Here is a 13,984-nt window from a genome sequence, read left to right on the forward strand (position 1 = left end):
TATGGTCTATAAGTATTTTTTCAGTTCACTTCTTGACAGTTTCGTAGTTTTATCAAGAGATTAGTGAAATTAATGTATTTAATAAATTTCTTTAGATTATAAGTATAACAACAATTAATTTATTGTATTTTTTTTAATGCGTTGTATTTTTTAAAAAGGTATGTAATTCAAATTTAATAATATTTTTAGTGAAATCTAATTTTATACGTATTCCTCTGTTGTATATACAATTATACACATTGTCATTAAACGGTAGGCGGGAAAGTATTAAAATCAAGATTATATTCTTTCTAATTCTTTAAATTTCACAATTTGATAATTCCTAGGAAGCCTATATTTTCCTTTTCAAAATTATTAATTTATTGTTAGAATAACAAATTAAAAGTTTCAAAAAAAATGTTCATTTTTAATGTGTTGCAATTTTTTTTTGTAACAGACTTTTTTTTCGAAAACTATTGTATACGGAATCAAATTTATTGAATTGAAAAAATAGTAATTTTGTAAACGCAAAAAGTAGTTTATCAACAGAAATGTTGGGTTATTTATACGTTACACTTATTCATATTTAAATTTTACTGGAATTCGTAATAATGATTTTTTGTAACTTGTCTAGTGGGCTTAATTATTTTTTTATAGGTTATGTATTGTTTGATCCATGCTTTCAAAAAGTAACGATTTATTTACAATTTTGATTTATTATCTTAGGATCCTTAGTTTTATAAAATTACTGCCCTAAGACATTTTTGATGAAATATGAAAAAACTATAGCAATTTTTTACATTTTTACTAAAAGTACTCAAAAAAAAAGAAAATTTTAATTCTCTTCTTGTAATATGTAACAATGTCCAAAAGGAATTTTCGCAATAACTATAATACATTTTTAAGAATATGAGTTTAAAAAAAGTTTGTTTTTTATCAATTCTGGTTATAAAAACAATTTTTTTTTGTTTCAGAAAAATGGATGAATCTGTTAATGCCCATTTGAAGCAATTTGTCTGTGACAGTAATACAGTGTTAGATTTAAAGTTAATTCGTGAAGCAAAAGATATTGAAGATGATGAAATATCATTTGAACCAGAAATGTCACATCAAGTATTTGGCGATAGGTAATATTAATATTATTATTATTTTTACAAGGTTTTTTTTACAAGACAATTTCATGAAAAAAAAAATTTTTAATGAAACACTTCGCAATAATCCAATTGTTTTTTTTATGAATTACTTTCTAATACAATTTCAATCGAATTTCTCGAAAAATTTATAATTATTCTTAAAAATGTTATTAAAATTCGTCAAATAAATTCAATTATTTGAATATTTGTTGATAAAATTCTTTATGAGAATTGAATTTTAAGAAACATTTAATTATTTAATAAATTATTTTTTTGATATTTAAATAATTGAATTCTCGTAGAGTTTTCTAATAAGAATTGATTTAAAAATGAATTTCAGTTTAGAAACAAATGAATTTGAAAATTCTCAAAAAACTTTTTCAAATACTATTAAAAATAATGGATTTATAGAAAAATTTTAGTTAATACTAAAAAAAAATTTCATTTTGAAGAAGTTACAAATTATTGCAGAAATTCAATTGTTTTCAAAAATAATAAAATCCTTCGCAGAAATTTAATTATGTTCAAAAATAATCAAATTCTTCTTAAGAATTCAATTATTTTTATAAACCATCGAAGAATTTTAATTATTTTTAATAAAATTTTGAACGAATTCCTTGGAAAATGTAATTATTTTTCAAAATTTGTTGATAAATTTCTTTATGAGAATTGAATTTTAAGAAAGATTGAATTATTCAATGAATTATTTATTTTTGTATTTTAATAATTGAATTTAATAGTAGAATTTTATAATAAAAATTGATTTAAAAATGAAAAAAAGATTTGGAAATTTTCAAAAAACTTTTTCGTAAATTATTAAAATTAATCGATTTTAAGAAGAATTTTAGTTATAAATTCTTGAAAATAATAATTGAATTGAAATGATAAAAATAATTTTGAAGAAGTACAATATTCTTATAATATAAAATAATTATTTTAACAATTTAATTATTATAAAACAATTTAATTTACAGTTTTAAGTAAAATGAATAACCATTTAACATGAAATTTATTTGTTCGAAATTCCATTTGACATAATTTTCAAATTTCTGAACCACTTTTTAATCTATAATACAAAAGTCACTGAAATTTCATTTCTCCTAAAATAATAATACAGATGAGAAAAATATTCGAAAATTTCATTGTTATTTCAGGACAAATGAAATTTCTGTGACTTGCATTATAGCTGTTAAAAAGTAGTTTTGGAAATTTGAAAATTATGTCAAATGGAATTTCGGACAAATAAATTTTATATCTATGTTAAATGGTTATTCGAATAAATGAAAATTATGACAAATAAAATTTCTGAAATATGACATTTCGAAGATTTAAAGGTTATGTAATATGGGAATTCGGTTAAAAAAATATATATCTTGCGAAAATTCGAGTAAATAAAAATTATGACCCCACCTTTATTTTGACCCCTTTAAAATAAAATTATTAAACAAGGTAATATTTTTTTTCTTGCATCATTTTTAACCTGAAAACACATAAGATGGTCAAAAATATTTAATTTTAATTTTTGAAGAGGTTAGAATTTTTTTCTTCTGACCTATTGCATATTATTGCAAATCCATGCGAGAAGTTGTTTAGAATGGTAAAGTAAGCATGGAAAAAAATTTTCGTTAAAAAATATTAAAAACTGTAAGAGAAAATCGATTTTTAATATTCAAATCTTTAAATTTTGCCGAAATTTCGGAAGTCCTGAACCTTTATTTTTGTCCAATTTAATGTCAATTTTAACAATGTTTTTTGAATAATAGCATCAAATGACGTAAGTATACACAATTTGGAAAAAAATTAAAACTTTGCTTTCGAAATTTCGGCAAAAGTTAAAGATTTGAATATTAAAAATTGATCTTCTCTTACAGTTTTTAATATTTTTCAACGAAATTTTTTTTCCATACATATTTTACCATTCTAAACAACTTCTCGCATATGGATTTGCAATAATATGCAATAGGTCAGAAGAAAAAAAATTCTAACCTCTTCAAAAATTAAAATTAAATATTTTTGACCATCTTACATGTTTTCAGGTTAAAAATTATGCAAGAAAAAAAATATTACCTCGTTTAATAATTTTATTTTAAAGGGGTCAAAATAAAGGTGGGGTCTCCTCCCCTTAAAATGTAATTTCAAAGAATAATACTAATATTTAAATATTAAGATAAAGAATAATTCGAATAATTAAAAATTATGTTCAATGGCATTTTGAAATATGAAAATTATGTGAAATGACATTTCGATAATAAGAATTTCGATGTTAAAATTATGAAATTGAATTCCCAAATCCTAATCAGAATTTGAATTTCGAGAGTTTTACCGCGCGAATCAGACTCGGCGCGTCTCACAAAATGTCGAGCTACATAACCCCTATAAAATCTGAAAACTGGACTATAAACAATGAAACTAGTGTGACAAGTGTTTACTTTTTGTGTACACAAAAAATCTGTTGAATTTTGTGCGAAAAATCTGTCAGTGTGAATATTAAAAGGTTAGTTAATTAATTAATAATTGTACACTCATAATTTCCATAAAAATTCATTATCGCTCACATTACAGATGCCACGATTGAGAAAAACAGTTCGCGGAGAGCATAACCTCTTTAAATACGAAAATGCTTATGAGGATTTAGAAAAAGGTTTATCTTTGAGAATTGCCGCTAAGAGACATGGATTATGTCACATGTCGTTGAGCCGATATAAACAGAAAAGAAAAAAGGCCAGTGAAGAGAATTCAACAGCAGTTAGTACAATGGGTTATGCCGCACATAATAAAGTTTTCACTGATTCACAAGAAAAAATATTGTCAAATTATTTACTGAGGAGTTGTGATATTTATTTTGGACTTTCGTCTAGAGAAATCAGAAAATTGGCATTTGAAATGGCCGTTGTTTATAATCTTGAAAGACCAAGTAAGTGGGATGAAAATAAATCGGCTGGTATTTACTGGTTCAAATCTTTTATGTTGAGAAATCCAGAATTATCGGTAAGAACTGCTCAAGGCGAGAGTTTATCCAGGGCGACTAGTTTTAATCGAATAAATGTCGATGCATTTTATGATAATTTGAAAAGTATTATGGATCGTCATGACTTTGAAGCTAAAAATATATATAATTTCGATGAACTTGGTGTCACGACGATACAAAAGCAAGACAGAGTTGTAGCGCGTCGAGGAAGCGAACAAATTGGGTCAATAACATCAGAAAAGGGAACTCTGGTCACATTAGCTTTTACTGTAAATGCTGTAGGAAATGTACTTCCTCCAATGTTTGTATTTCCACGTGTTCGGTTTCGTGATCATTTCATAAAAGATGCTCCACTCGGTTCAGTAGGAGTAGCCAATACTTCTGGTTGGATGCAAGATGATAATTTTCTTGAGTTTTTAAAACATTTTCAGAAACATACTCACGCTTCGAAAGAAAATAAAGTATTGTTAGTACTTGACAATCATTCGTCACATATACATATTAATTGTTTGGAATATTCGAAGGAAAACGGAATTGTGTTACTTTCTTTTCCACCCCATTGTTCTCACAAACTTGAACCTTTAGAGAGTTCTTGCTTTGGTCCATTGAAAAAAGCAATAAATTCCAGCTGCGATGCTTGGTTAAGGAACAATCCTGGAAAAACAATGAAAATACAGAACATCCCCAGTATCATTGCTACTTCAATGCCACAAGCTTTTACTTCAGGAAATATTCGCGATGGTTTTCAAAAAACTGGTATTTTTCCAATGAATCGAAACATTTTCACTGATCTTGATTTTGCTCCGAGTTTTGTGACTTATCGACAAAATCCAAACAATGACAATCTGGAAAATAACGACAACAATCGTCAAGATATGGGAAATATTGCAAACGGATTAGAAATTATAATTGAAAATAAACAGCCTGAAATTGTGGAACCTGAAGCAGAAATTTAATCAAGAAATTAAGAAATCAAGAAAAACTCTCAATAACAGGAGAAGAAAGAAGAGAAAATCGGACACATTCTTAATAATCTCTAAAAAAAATCTCACAAAACTATTGAAGATTGTGTTTTGACAACTGTAAAAGTTTTTAGTTACAAGGATTATCACAAATTTTCACCAAAACTTTATCTCGAAAAAATTATATATTATTAATAATAATTATAAATGACAAATTTTATTAATAAAAAAAATAAAATAAAAATAATATTGTGTATTGTGTAAATATTAATGTAACGAAAATACTGAAGACGGAAAAATAGGATTAAAATTCTGTTGAAAAACTACAATAAATTTCTAAGTATTATTAATTGTTATATTAAATTGATAATTGATAATTAATTAATTAAAAATAAGAGTCATTCCATTATATTTTGACTAAAGTCGTTGCCGATTAATTTTAAAAAATTGTAATATTTTGCAAGATTGATTTTAAAGACATTAGAATTATTGCAAAAAAAAAGAATTTTTAAAAATATTTTTTATATTGTAAAATAAGCATCTAAAGTATATGAAGTCGTAAAAACTGTCACTTTTCCATCTATAAGAAAATATTAAAGAAAACAAATAATTTACTATGAAAACATAAAAAAAAAATGGGTGGAGACTATTAAATAAGTAAAGTGTTTTTAAAGAGTCCAAAAATATTGAAGCTAAATGCCCTAAAAGAGAAGAAAAAATGTTGAATTTTAAGAAATTCGGTTTTTCGAATTTTTGATAATTTTTGATTTTTTACCAAAGGATGGAGACTATTAAATAAGTAAAGTGTTTTTTAAGAGCACAAAAATATTGAAGCTAAATGCCATAAAATAGAAGAGAAAATATTGAATTTTAAGAAATTCAGTTTTTCGAATTTTTGATAATTTTTGATAATTTTAGATTTTTTGCTAAAGGGTGGAGACTATTAATTACGTAAAGTGTTTTTTAAGAGCACAAAAATATTGAAGCTAAATGCCATAAAATAGAAGAGAAAATATTGAATTTTAAGAAATTCGGTTTTTCGAATTTTTGATAATTTTTGATTTTTTACCAAAGGGTGGAGACTATTAAAAAAGTAAAGTGTTTTTTAAGAGCACAAAAATATTGAAGCTAAATGCCCTAAAAGAGAAGGAAAAATGTTGAATTTTAAGAAATTCGGTTTTTCGAATTTTTGATAATTTTTGATTTTTTACCAAAGGGTGGAGACTATTAAAAAAGTAAAGTGTTTTTTAAGAGCACAAAAATATTGAAGCTAAATGCCCTAAAAGAGAAGGAAAAATGTTGAATTTTAAGAAATTCGGTTTTTCGAATTTTTAAAAATTTTTGATTTTTTACCAAAGGGTGGAGACTATTAAAAAAGTAAAGTGTTTTTTAAGAGCACAAAAATATTGAAGCTAAAGGCTATAAAAGAGAAGGAAAAATGTTGAATTTTAAGAAATTCGGTTTTTCGAATTTTTAAAAATTTTTGATTTTTTACCAAAGGGTGGAGACTATTAAAAAAGTAAAGTGTTTTTTAAGAGCACAAAAATATTGAAGCTAAAGGCTATAAAAGAGAAGAAAAAATGTTGAATTTTAAGAAATTCGGTTTTTTGAATTTTTGATAATTTTAGATTTTTTGCTAAAGGGTGGAGACTTTTAATTAAGTAAAGTGTTTTTTAAGAGCACAAAAATATTGAAGCTAAATGCCATAAAATAGAAGAAAAAATGTTGAATTTTAAGAAATTCGGTTTTTCGAATTTTTGATAATTTTTGATAATTTTAGATTTTTTGCTAAAAGGTGGAGACTATTAATTAAGTAAAGTGTTTTTTAAGAGCACAAAAAAATTGAAGCTAAATGCCATAAAAGAGAAGAAAAAATAAATGAATTTTAAGAAATTCGGTTTTTCGAATTTTTGATAATTTTAGATTTTTTGCTAAAGGGTGGAGACTATTAATTAGGTAAAGTGTTTTTTAAGAGCACAAAAATATTGAAGCTAAATGCCATAAAATAGAAGAGAAAATATTGAATTTTAAAAAATTCAGTTTTTCGAATTTTTGATAATTTTTGATAATTTTAGATTTTTTGCTAAAGGGTGGAGACTATTAAATAAGTAAAGTTTTTTTGAATTGCCTAAAAATATTGAAGCTAAATGCCCTAAAAGAGAAGAAAAAATGTTGAATTTTAAGAAATTCGGTTTTTCGAATTTTTCATAATTTTTGATTTTTTTTACCAAAGGGTGGAGACTATTAAAAAAGTAAAGTGTTTTTGAAGAGCCCAAAAATATTGAAGCTAAAAAAAAGCGAAAAACTCTTAAAAAAAAGATATTTTTCTTTGAAAAAATTACAAAATGTTCACTATTTATACAAATATACATGTACAAAACTTTAAAAAAAATTAGATGCAATAATTTCCCTGAAAAAAATTCCTAAAAATCGACGTTTTTTTCAGTCACTCACTCTAGGTGTTCCCCCTTAATTTTTATATTCCTGTGATTCCTGTGAATTAAAAATATCTTACATTCAAGTTGTTGTTAGGAATATTATGGCGATTTTTACACGAGTTATTCAAATAATTCTTAATTTTTTTTTTAAATTTAAAGAAAAAAAAGTGGTAAAAAGAATTATATTTTTTTAAAAAATGAATAATAAAAATTATTAATTTTCATGAATATTCTTTTCTTTATAGTAAAATATTTAATTTTGTTTTGTCGTTTTCATTTATTAGTGAAACTATATTTGGATATCGAGATTTAAAAGTGAAATTGTACTATTCCGCTGGATGTCTGGAAACATATTTAGGAATGGATTATTCAGAAAAATTTCGTGATTCAAATAATGAAGATATCAAACCGGATAATGTTTTGCAAATGATGTCATTGGTTCTCTCCTCACAAGTTCATTACAATTTGGATTCCTTTGTCAAGTCACTTGATAAAGACGATACTTTTGTACCTTGTGGAAAATTGATACACGCATTTTCCATAGAAAGTAAGTATAACATTTTTTAAGTCTTTTATTTTAAAGTCTGGTTTGTGTTTTTATGTATTAATAATGGCAATTTCCAAACCGAGTTTTTCAAAAAAATTGTAGTTTTTAAATTTTTTTTGTGAAAGATTAAAAAAAACGTGCTTTTAGTACAAAATAAAAATTCTGTTTTTATAATAAATAATAATTATTAATAGTAATGTTCTTTATTAAACTTAAATAATAAAAAGTAACTGTTATATTTATAAACTTTGTTTTTATCTAGGTGATAAAAATATGAGGCATTTCGAAGTTTATAAGGCAACTATGAGTGATAAAGGATTCAAAGAATATCAAACTCGATTGCAAACCTTCTTATTGTGGTACATTGATGCTGCAAATTTTGTTGATGCAGATGATGATCAGTGGGACTATTTTAATATGTAAGTAAATTACAATAATTTCATTTCTTTTTCTTTAATTTCAATTTTTGTGTTTACTTTTTTATTTTTTCTTATCTTCTGAAAATTTTATCAAAATAAAAAGTAAAAAATGAAATAACATAATTTATTTTCCTTTAAAAAAAAAAAAAATAAACAAGTTTATTTAATAAAAGAAAAAAAGTATAATGTATTTACATTTAATTTTTTTTTGTAATAGGTTCGAAAGGTACTTGTCCCCATCTGGATCTGTTCGTTATGCTTCAGTTGGTTTCTCCACAGTTTATCAGTATTATGCTTACCCAAATCATACGAGGCCTCGAATTGCACAAGTTTTAACTTTGCCACCTTTTCAAAACAATGGCTTAGGAGCGGAATTGTTAAAAGCCATTTACGTTCACTATATTGGTCGCAATGAAGTGAAAGATATAACAGGTTAATTTTCATTTCTCGAAACAATTAAAGTTTCTAATTTTTTTATTTTATATTTAAATGATAAATTTTGTCTTAAGTATTGAAATATTTGTAAAATAGGTTTTTCTAGTTTCTCATTTTTTATTTTATAAATATTTAAATACTTAGAAAATTCATCATTTAAATGTAAAACATAAATATTTATAAAATAAGTTTCTAGTTTTTAATGATAGTTTTTAATTTTATAAATATTTAAATATTTCATTATGTAAAATCCAAAAAAAGTAAGATTTATTATCTTAACATTTTTGCAAAATAAATATTAAAGTGGAAATTTTTTAAAAATTTTTGTTAATTACCAGTTAATATTGTTAATAAAAAAAAGGTTTTATTTTTATGTAATGAACAAATATTTGAAGGAATTCGTGTTTATAATTATAATTTTTTTATTGTATTGTTTTAGTCGAAGGGCCTTCGTCAAATTTTCAAAGAGTACGAGATTTCGTTGATGCACAAAATTGCAGCACTTTACCAAGTTTTCAAAAAGATTGCTTACTTCAAGGCTTCAATAAAATGATGGCGACTGAAGCAAGAGATAAATATAAGATCAATAAGGTAAGTTATTTAAAGAAATTCTTATATCTACAAATATCAACTAACCCTTTCGTACAAAAGTACTTGAAATTATAATCAAAAATTCTTTAAAACGATCCAATTATTTTCAAAAAATATTCGAAATTCTAATTTTCAATATCTAGTATTTTGATCAAATTTCACAAAAGAATTCAATTATTTGAAAACAAAAAATTGATACAATTCATCCAAAATTCAATTAGTTTTATAAATAATAAAATTTCCACAGGAATTCAATTAATTTAGCATTTTTTAATAGCATTTTTTTTAAAAATTCGAAAAAATCAATTATTGAACAAAATTTTTATACAATTCTTCACAATAATTCAATTACTTTCACTAATAATAAAATTTTTCATGGGAATTTAATTTTTTTTAAAAATTGTTGATAAAATTCTAAGCGAGAATTCAATAATTCAATTATTTTCATAAACAATAAAACTCATCGTAGAATTTCAATTATTTTTAATATCTACTATTTATTAAATTAATTAATCGAAAAATTCAATTATTTTCACAAGAATTCAATTATATATTTAAAATAAAATTTCCATAATATTTATTATATTTCAAAAGAATCATTTATTTAAAACAATGTTTATAAAATTCTTATAAAGAATTCAATTATTTTCAAAAATAACAAAATTTTTCACAGAAATTCAATTATTTTTAAACATTTTAATAGAATTTTTCGCAATAATTCAATTATTTTCATAAATAATAAAATTCTTCTCAGGAATTCAATTATTTTTGAAAATTTTAATAAAACTCAGCAACTCTGCAATTATTTTCATTAATAATAAAATTTATCGCAGGATTTCAATTATTTTTTATTCAATGTTACAGGAATTGCTCGAAAAATGTAATTATTCTACAAAATTTAATTTCAATTCCTCGAAAAAAATGAATTATTTAAAAAAATATGTTTTTTAAAATTCTTTGGAAGAATTCAATTATTTACAAAAATATTAGAATTTTTCACAGGAATTCAATTATTTTTAAATATTTCAATTAAATTTTTTTGAAATAATTCAATTATTCTTTTAGATTTTAATAAAATTCTTCCTCAGAATTTTATTATTTACATAAATAATAATTCTTCGAAAGAATTAAATTATTAAAGATAAATAATAAAATTATCCCTGAAAATTAAATTATTTTGTGGCATTTTAATAAAATTCTTTGTAAAATTCAATTATTTTCATAAATAAAAATATTCATCAGAAGAATTCAATCATCTTTAAAAGTAATAAATTTTTTTTTTTGAAGTTCAATTTATTTAAAAAAAAATTCTAATAAAATTGTTCGTAAGAATTCAATTATTTTCATAAATAATAAAATGCTTTTTAGGAATGAAATTATTTTTAAAAATTTTATTAAAATGCAACACAGAAATTTAATTAATCTCCAAATTTGAATAGAATTCTTTGTAAAATTTAATTATTTTTAAAAACTTTTCGCAATTCAATGATTTTCAATATCTACTATTATCATAAAATTTCCAAACAGAATTCAATTATTTAGAAAATTTGTTGTAAATATCCTCGTTAGAATTCAATTATTTTCATGAACAATAAAGATTTCTCAGGAAATCAATTATTTTAAACATTTTTTTAAAATTCTTTGCAAAAATTAAATTATTTTTATAAATATTTAAATTCTTTCATGAATAATAAAATTCGTTGCAGGAATTAAATTTATTAGCTTAGAATAAGAAAGAAGTAAATATTTTTGATGAAAATTTGGAAAAAGTGAGGAAAATAAAAAATATGGAATGGAATTTTTGTCAGTTTTGTGAAAAGTGTCTAAAACGAGTTTTTTTGGTCGTCAAGTTTAATTTTTCGATAGCTACTTTTTTTGTTTGAAAGCTACTTAAAAATAAAATTTAAAAAAAAATTAAATTAAAAAATAATTTAAAAAAATTTTTTTTTAATTAATTAAATTAATTATCGAGTGAGAAGTCTGAATGTCATAATTATATTGTTTTTTCATTTCGTTTCAGAGACAAGCACGTAGAGTATACGAAATTTTAAGATTGCGCGAAACAAACATCTCTGATGAAAATGAATATCGAAATTATAGACTTAATGTGAAGAGAAGATTAAACATTCCCTTGAAAAGGGAACAACACGGATTGAAGAAGGATCATAGCGTGAAATTACCTGACGCAAACAGAATTCTCTCTGAACCGGAATATTGCATGGAAATTCTCGAGAAAGAATTCCGCTTATTAGAGGAGGAATACGATCGAGTTATCAAGAGAATGGAGAATTCAAATTAATTAATTATTTAATCTTTTTTCTTCTATTTTTTAAAAACTAAATTAAGAAATAATTTGTTTTCAAGTTTTTGACAATTACTTGCAAAATTAAGTTCGTTAAAAGTCAATGTTTTGCTTTGTTTTGTAATTTTGAACGTTAAAATAAAGTTTTCATTTTTTTCTATTAAAGTATGAAGTCATTTTTTCTCACTGTCGCTAAATAAACACTGAATGTATTTGTTTAATTGATTAATTAAGCAATTTAGAATAAGCTTATGCATTTATGATTTTATTCAATTTTTATACCGACTAATTTTTTTAAATATTTATTATAACCGTTTAAATAGTTTAAAAAAAATGAATATAAAATTTTCAAATCGAGATACTTTTATTAATTCGTTCTCCTACAAGTGCATAATTTACAATTCGGTACAAAGGCTAATTTTTCTATCAAATTTATACATTATTAAAAGCACTTTTCTTCTTTAAACTTCCTTGATATTTTCTTTACTACGAAAAAAAATGCGAGGAACAAAAAAAAAATATAAATTAGATGCTGTACCATCCTGGTAATTGAAATCTTTCAGATTGTTTGTTGAACGTCAAATAGTCTTGATATCCTTTCCTTAATTGTTCAAGATGTTCATTTTCATCTTCCTTTTCCTTTGTTGTATCTTCTGTTACAAACACATCAGGAAATACGAAACTCTGATCTCTAGGCTGTAAAAAAGTAATAAAAAAAGAATTTTAAAATTTTATTTCTCATTTATTTTTAAATGTAACGTGATAATAAAATAAATAAAATTCTAGAGAACAAATTTTTTTTATTTTACTTACCAAAACAACGTATGCCAATTTTATGTCATCGTCTTTTACAACATAACCAGTATTTTTGTTATCAAATTTACCTAATTGTATTCTCGTTCTAACATGAATTGATTTGACATTATATATTTTTTCTAAATAATTTTTTACATCCATTCTGGTCATTTCCATTGAACAATGAAATTTGACAATATTTTTTGGTTGTTTCTTTTCTGGTGGGACAAGTTTGAGCCAAAAATTTGATAAAAATACACGTAGTTGAGGATTTCCTCTTTGATACAATGGATACCTGAAAATAAACACAATTATTTTTAAGTTACATTATAGAAGAAAATTGAAATTATACTTAATAAATCGGCAAAGAAGTCTTTAATAAATCGTAAAATTGTGTAAAAGCCTAATTTTCTGTATTTTTACTTAAGTGCTTATATCTTCTGTATTTTCAGTTTAATTTTAATCAGCAGCGGCTTATTTTCTTCCCAAGAAATTGTACTTTCTCGTCCAGAAAAGAAAACCCAAAGTAAACACGTTTTTTATGACGTAATTTACCAAAAAATTCTATCCTTTTCTAAAATTTTGTTAAAAATAATGAGAAATTCCAAACAAATTCATAAATAGCTTCTAAACCGTCAGTCCAATTAAAAAATGTTGTAAATACTTTTTTATGGGAAATTTAATTACCTTTAATTTGCTTCAAAGAAAATTGAAATCGATCAACTACATTAGGAAATAATGGTAAATTAGTGAATTCACTTTTTGTCGAAACTCAAAAAATTGAAATTTAGCTATATCTCGAAAACTGTTCTACCTTCTTAATTTCTGACTTCATATTCGGATTCAGGAGCAAATTTTACGTAAGAAATGACAGTGAAATGCCGCAGGTCAAAATCTTTGTAAACTAGTGTAATTTTATTGACAATGCACGAAGATATATATATTTATGAAGAAAACGATAGTTCCAAGTTTAGTTATATTTTAAAATAGTAATATTCCATTGTTATCTTTTATTTTAATTATTTCTATAAGTCATTATTACCGGCTAAAATTCCACATGTACACTTACCAACGTGTTGACATTATTTATATTATTCTTAAAAATAATCGTAAAACTATGTATGTAGTAACAGTCAATTATAACTTGAATATAATATTCTTTGTAATAGAAGTTTACATGTAATCAAATTTATATTTATGTTTTTTTTTTTGAAAATTAAAAATATTATTCTAGTATAGATATAGATAAATATAAATCTTGCATACAGAACATGGTAAGCAATGAACATTTATTTAGAAGACTAGAGACGTGATGAAACTTGTGTAGCAATAGTGACTAGCAAAATAGGCTAACAGTAGTTACATTTTTTTCAACTGGAGCGCTGCATACTAATAACTATTTTGGGTGATAAAGG

General features: G+C 23.6%; 3 protein-coding genes across 4 annotated transcripts; 2 read left to right on the plus strand and 1 right to left on the minus strand.

Moving 5' to 3' along the window:
* The first annotated feature begins 10 nt into the window (after window positions 1-10).
* LOC122502579 (histone acetyltransferase type B catalytic subunit) lies at window positions 11-11,939 on the plus strand. 2 transcript variants are annotated; one of them, XM_043612718.1, is made up of 7 exons: window positions 11-158; window positions 954-1,106; window positions 7,765-8,027; window positions 8,290-8,446; window positions 8,664-8,878; window positions 9,321-9,472; window positions 11,493-11,939. In XM_043612718.1, the coding sequence occupies exons 2-7, from the start codon at window positions 958-960 to the stop codon at window positions 11,769-11,771; spliced, it is 1,215 nt and encodes a 404-aa protein (XP_043468653.1). In that variant the 5' UTR covers window positions 11-158; window positions 954-957; the 3' UTR covers window positions 11,772-11,939. The 2 variants fall into 2 exon arrangements, with proteins under 2 accessions (XP_043468653.1, XP_043468652.1); XM_043612717.1 differs by lacking the exon at window positions 11-158 and adding an exon at window positions 625-668.
* LOC122502578 lies at window positions 3,347-5,286 on the plus strand. The gene is made up of 2 exons (XM_043612716.1): window positions 3,347-3,606; window positions 3,675-5,286. Exon 2 carries the CDS (start codon window positions 3,675-3,677, stop codon window positions 5,034-5,036), a length of 1,362 nt encoding a protein of 453 aa, XP_043468651.1. The 5' UTR covers window positions 3,347-3,606; the 3' UTR covers window positions 5,037-5,286.
* Window positions 11,940-12,119: 180 nt separating the features above from the next.
* LOC122502580 (probable 39S ribosomal protein L23, mitochondrial) lies at window positions 12,120-13,857 on the minus strand. The gene is made up of 3 exons (XM_043612719.1): window positions 13,639-13,857; window positions 12,588-12,864; window positions 12,120-12,470 (listed from the first exon to the last, which is right to left on the minus strand). The coding sequence occupies exons 1-3, from the start codon at window positions 13,650-13,652 to the stop codon at window positions 12,300-12,302; spliced, it is 462 nt and encodes a 153-aa protein (XP_043468654.1). The 5' UTR covers window positions 13,653-13,857; the 3' UTR covers window positions 12,120-12,299.
* Between the last annotated feature and the right edge of the window lie 127 nt (window positions 13,858-13,984).

The sequence above is a fragment of the Leptopilina heterotoma genome, unplaced genomic scaffold (genome assembly GCF_015476425.1).
Source record: "Leptopilina heterotoma isolate Lh14 unplaced genomic scaffold, ASM1547642v1 Lhet_235, whole genome shotgun sequence".
In the NCBI taxonomy this organism is placed as follows: Eukaryota; Metazoa; Arthropoda; class Insecta; order Hymenoptera; family Figitidae; genus Leptopilina; species Leptopilina heterotoma.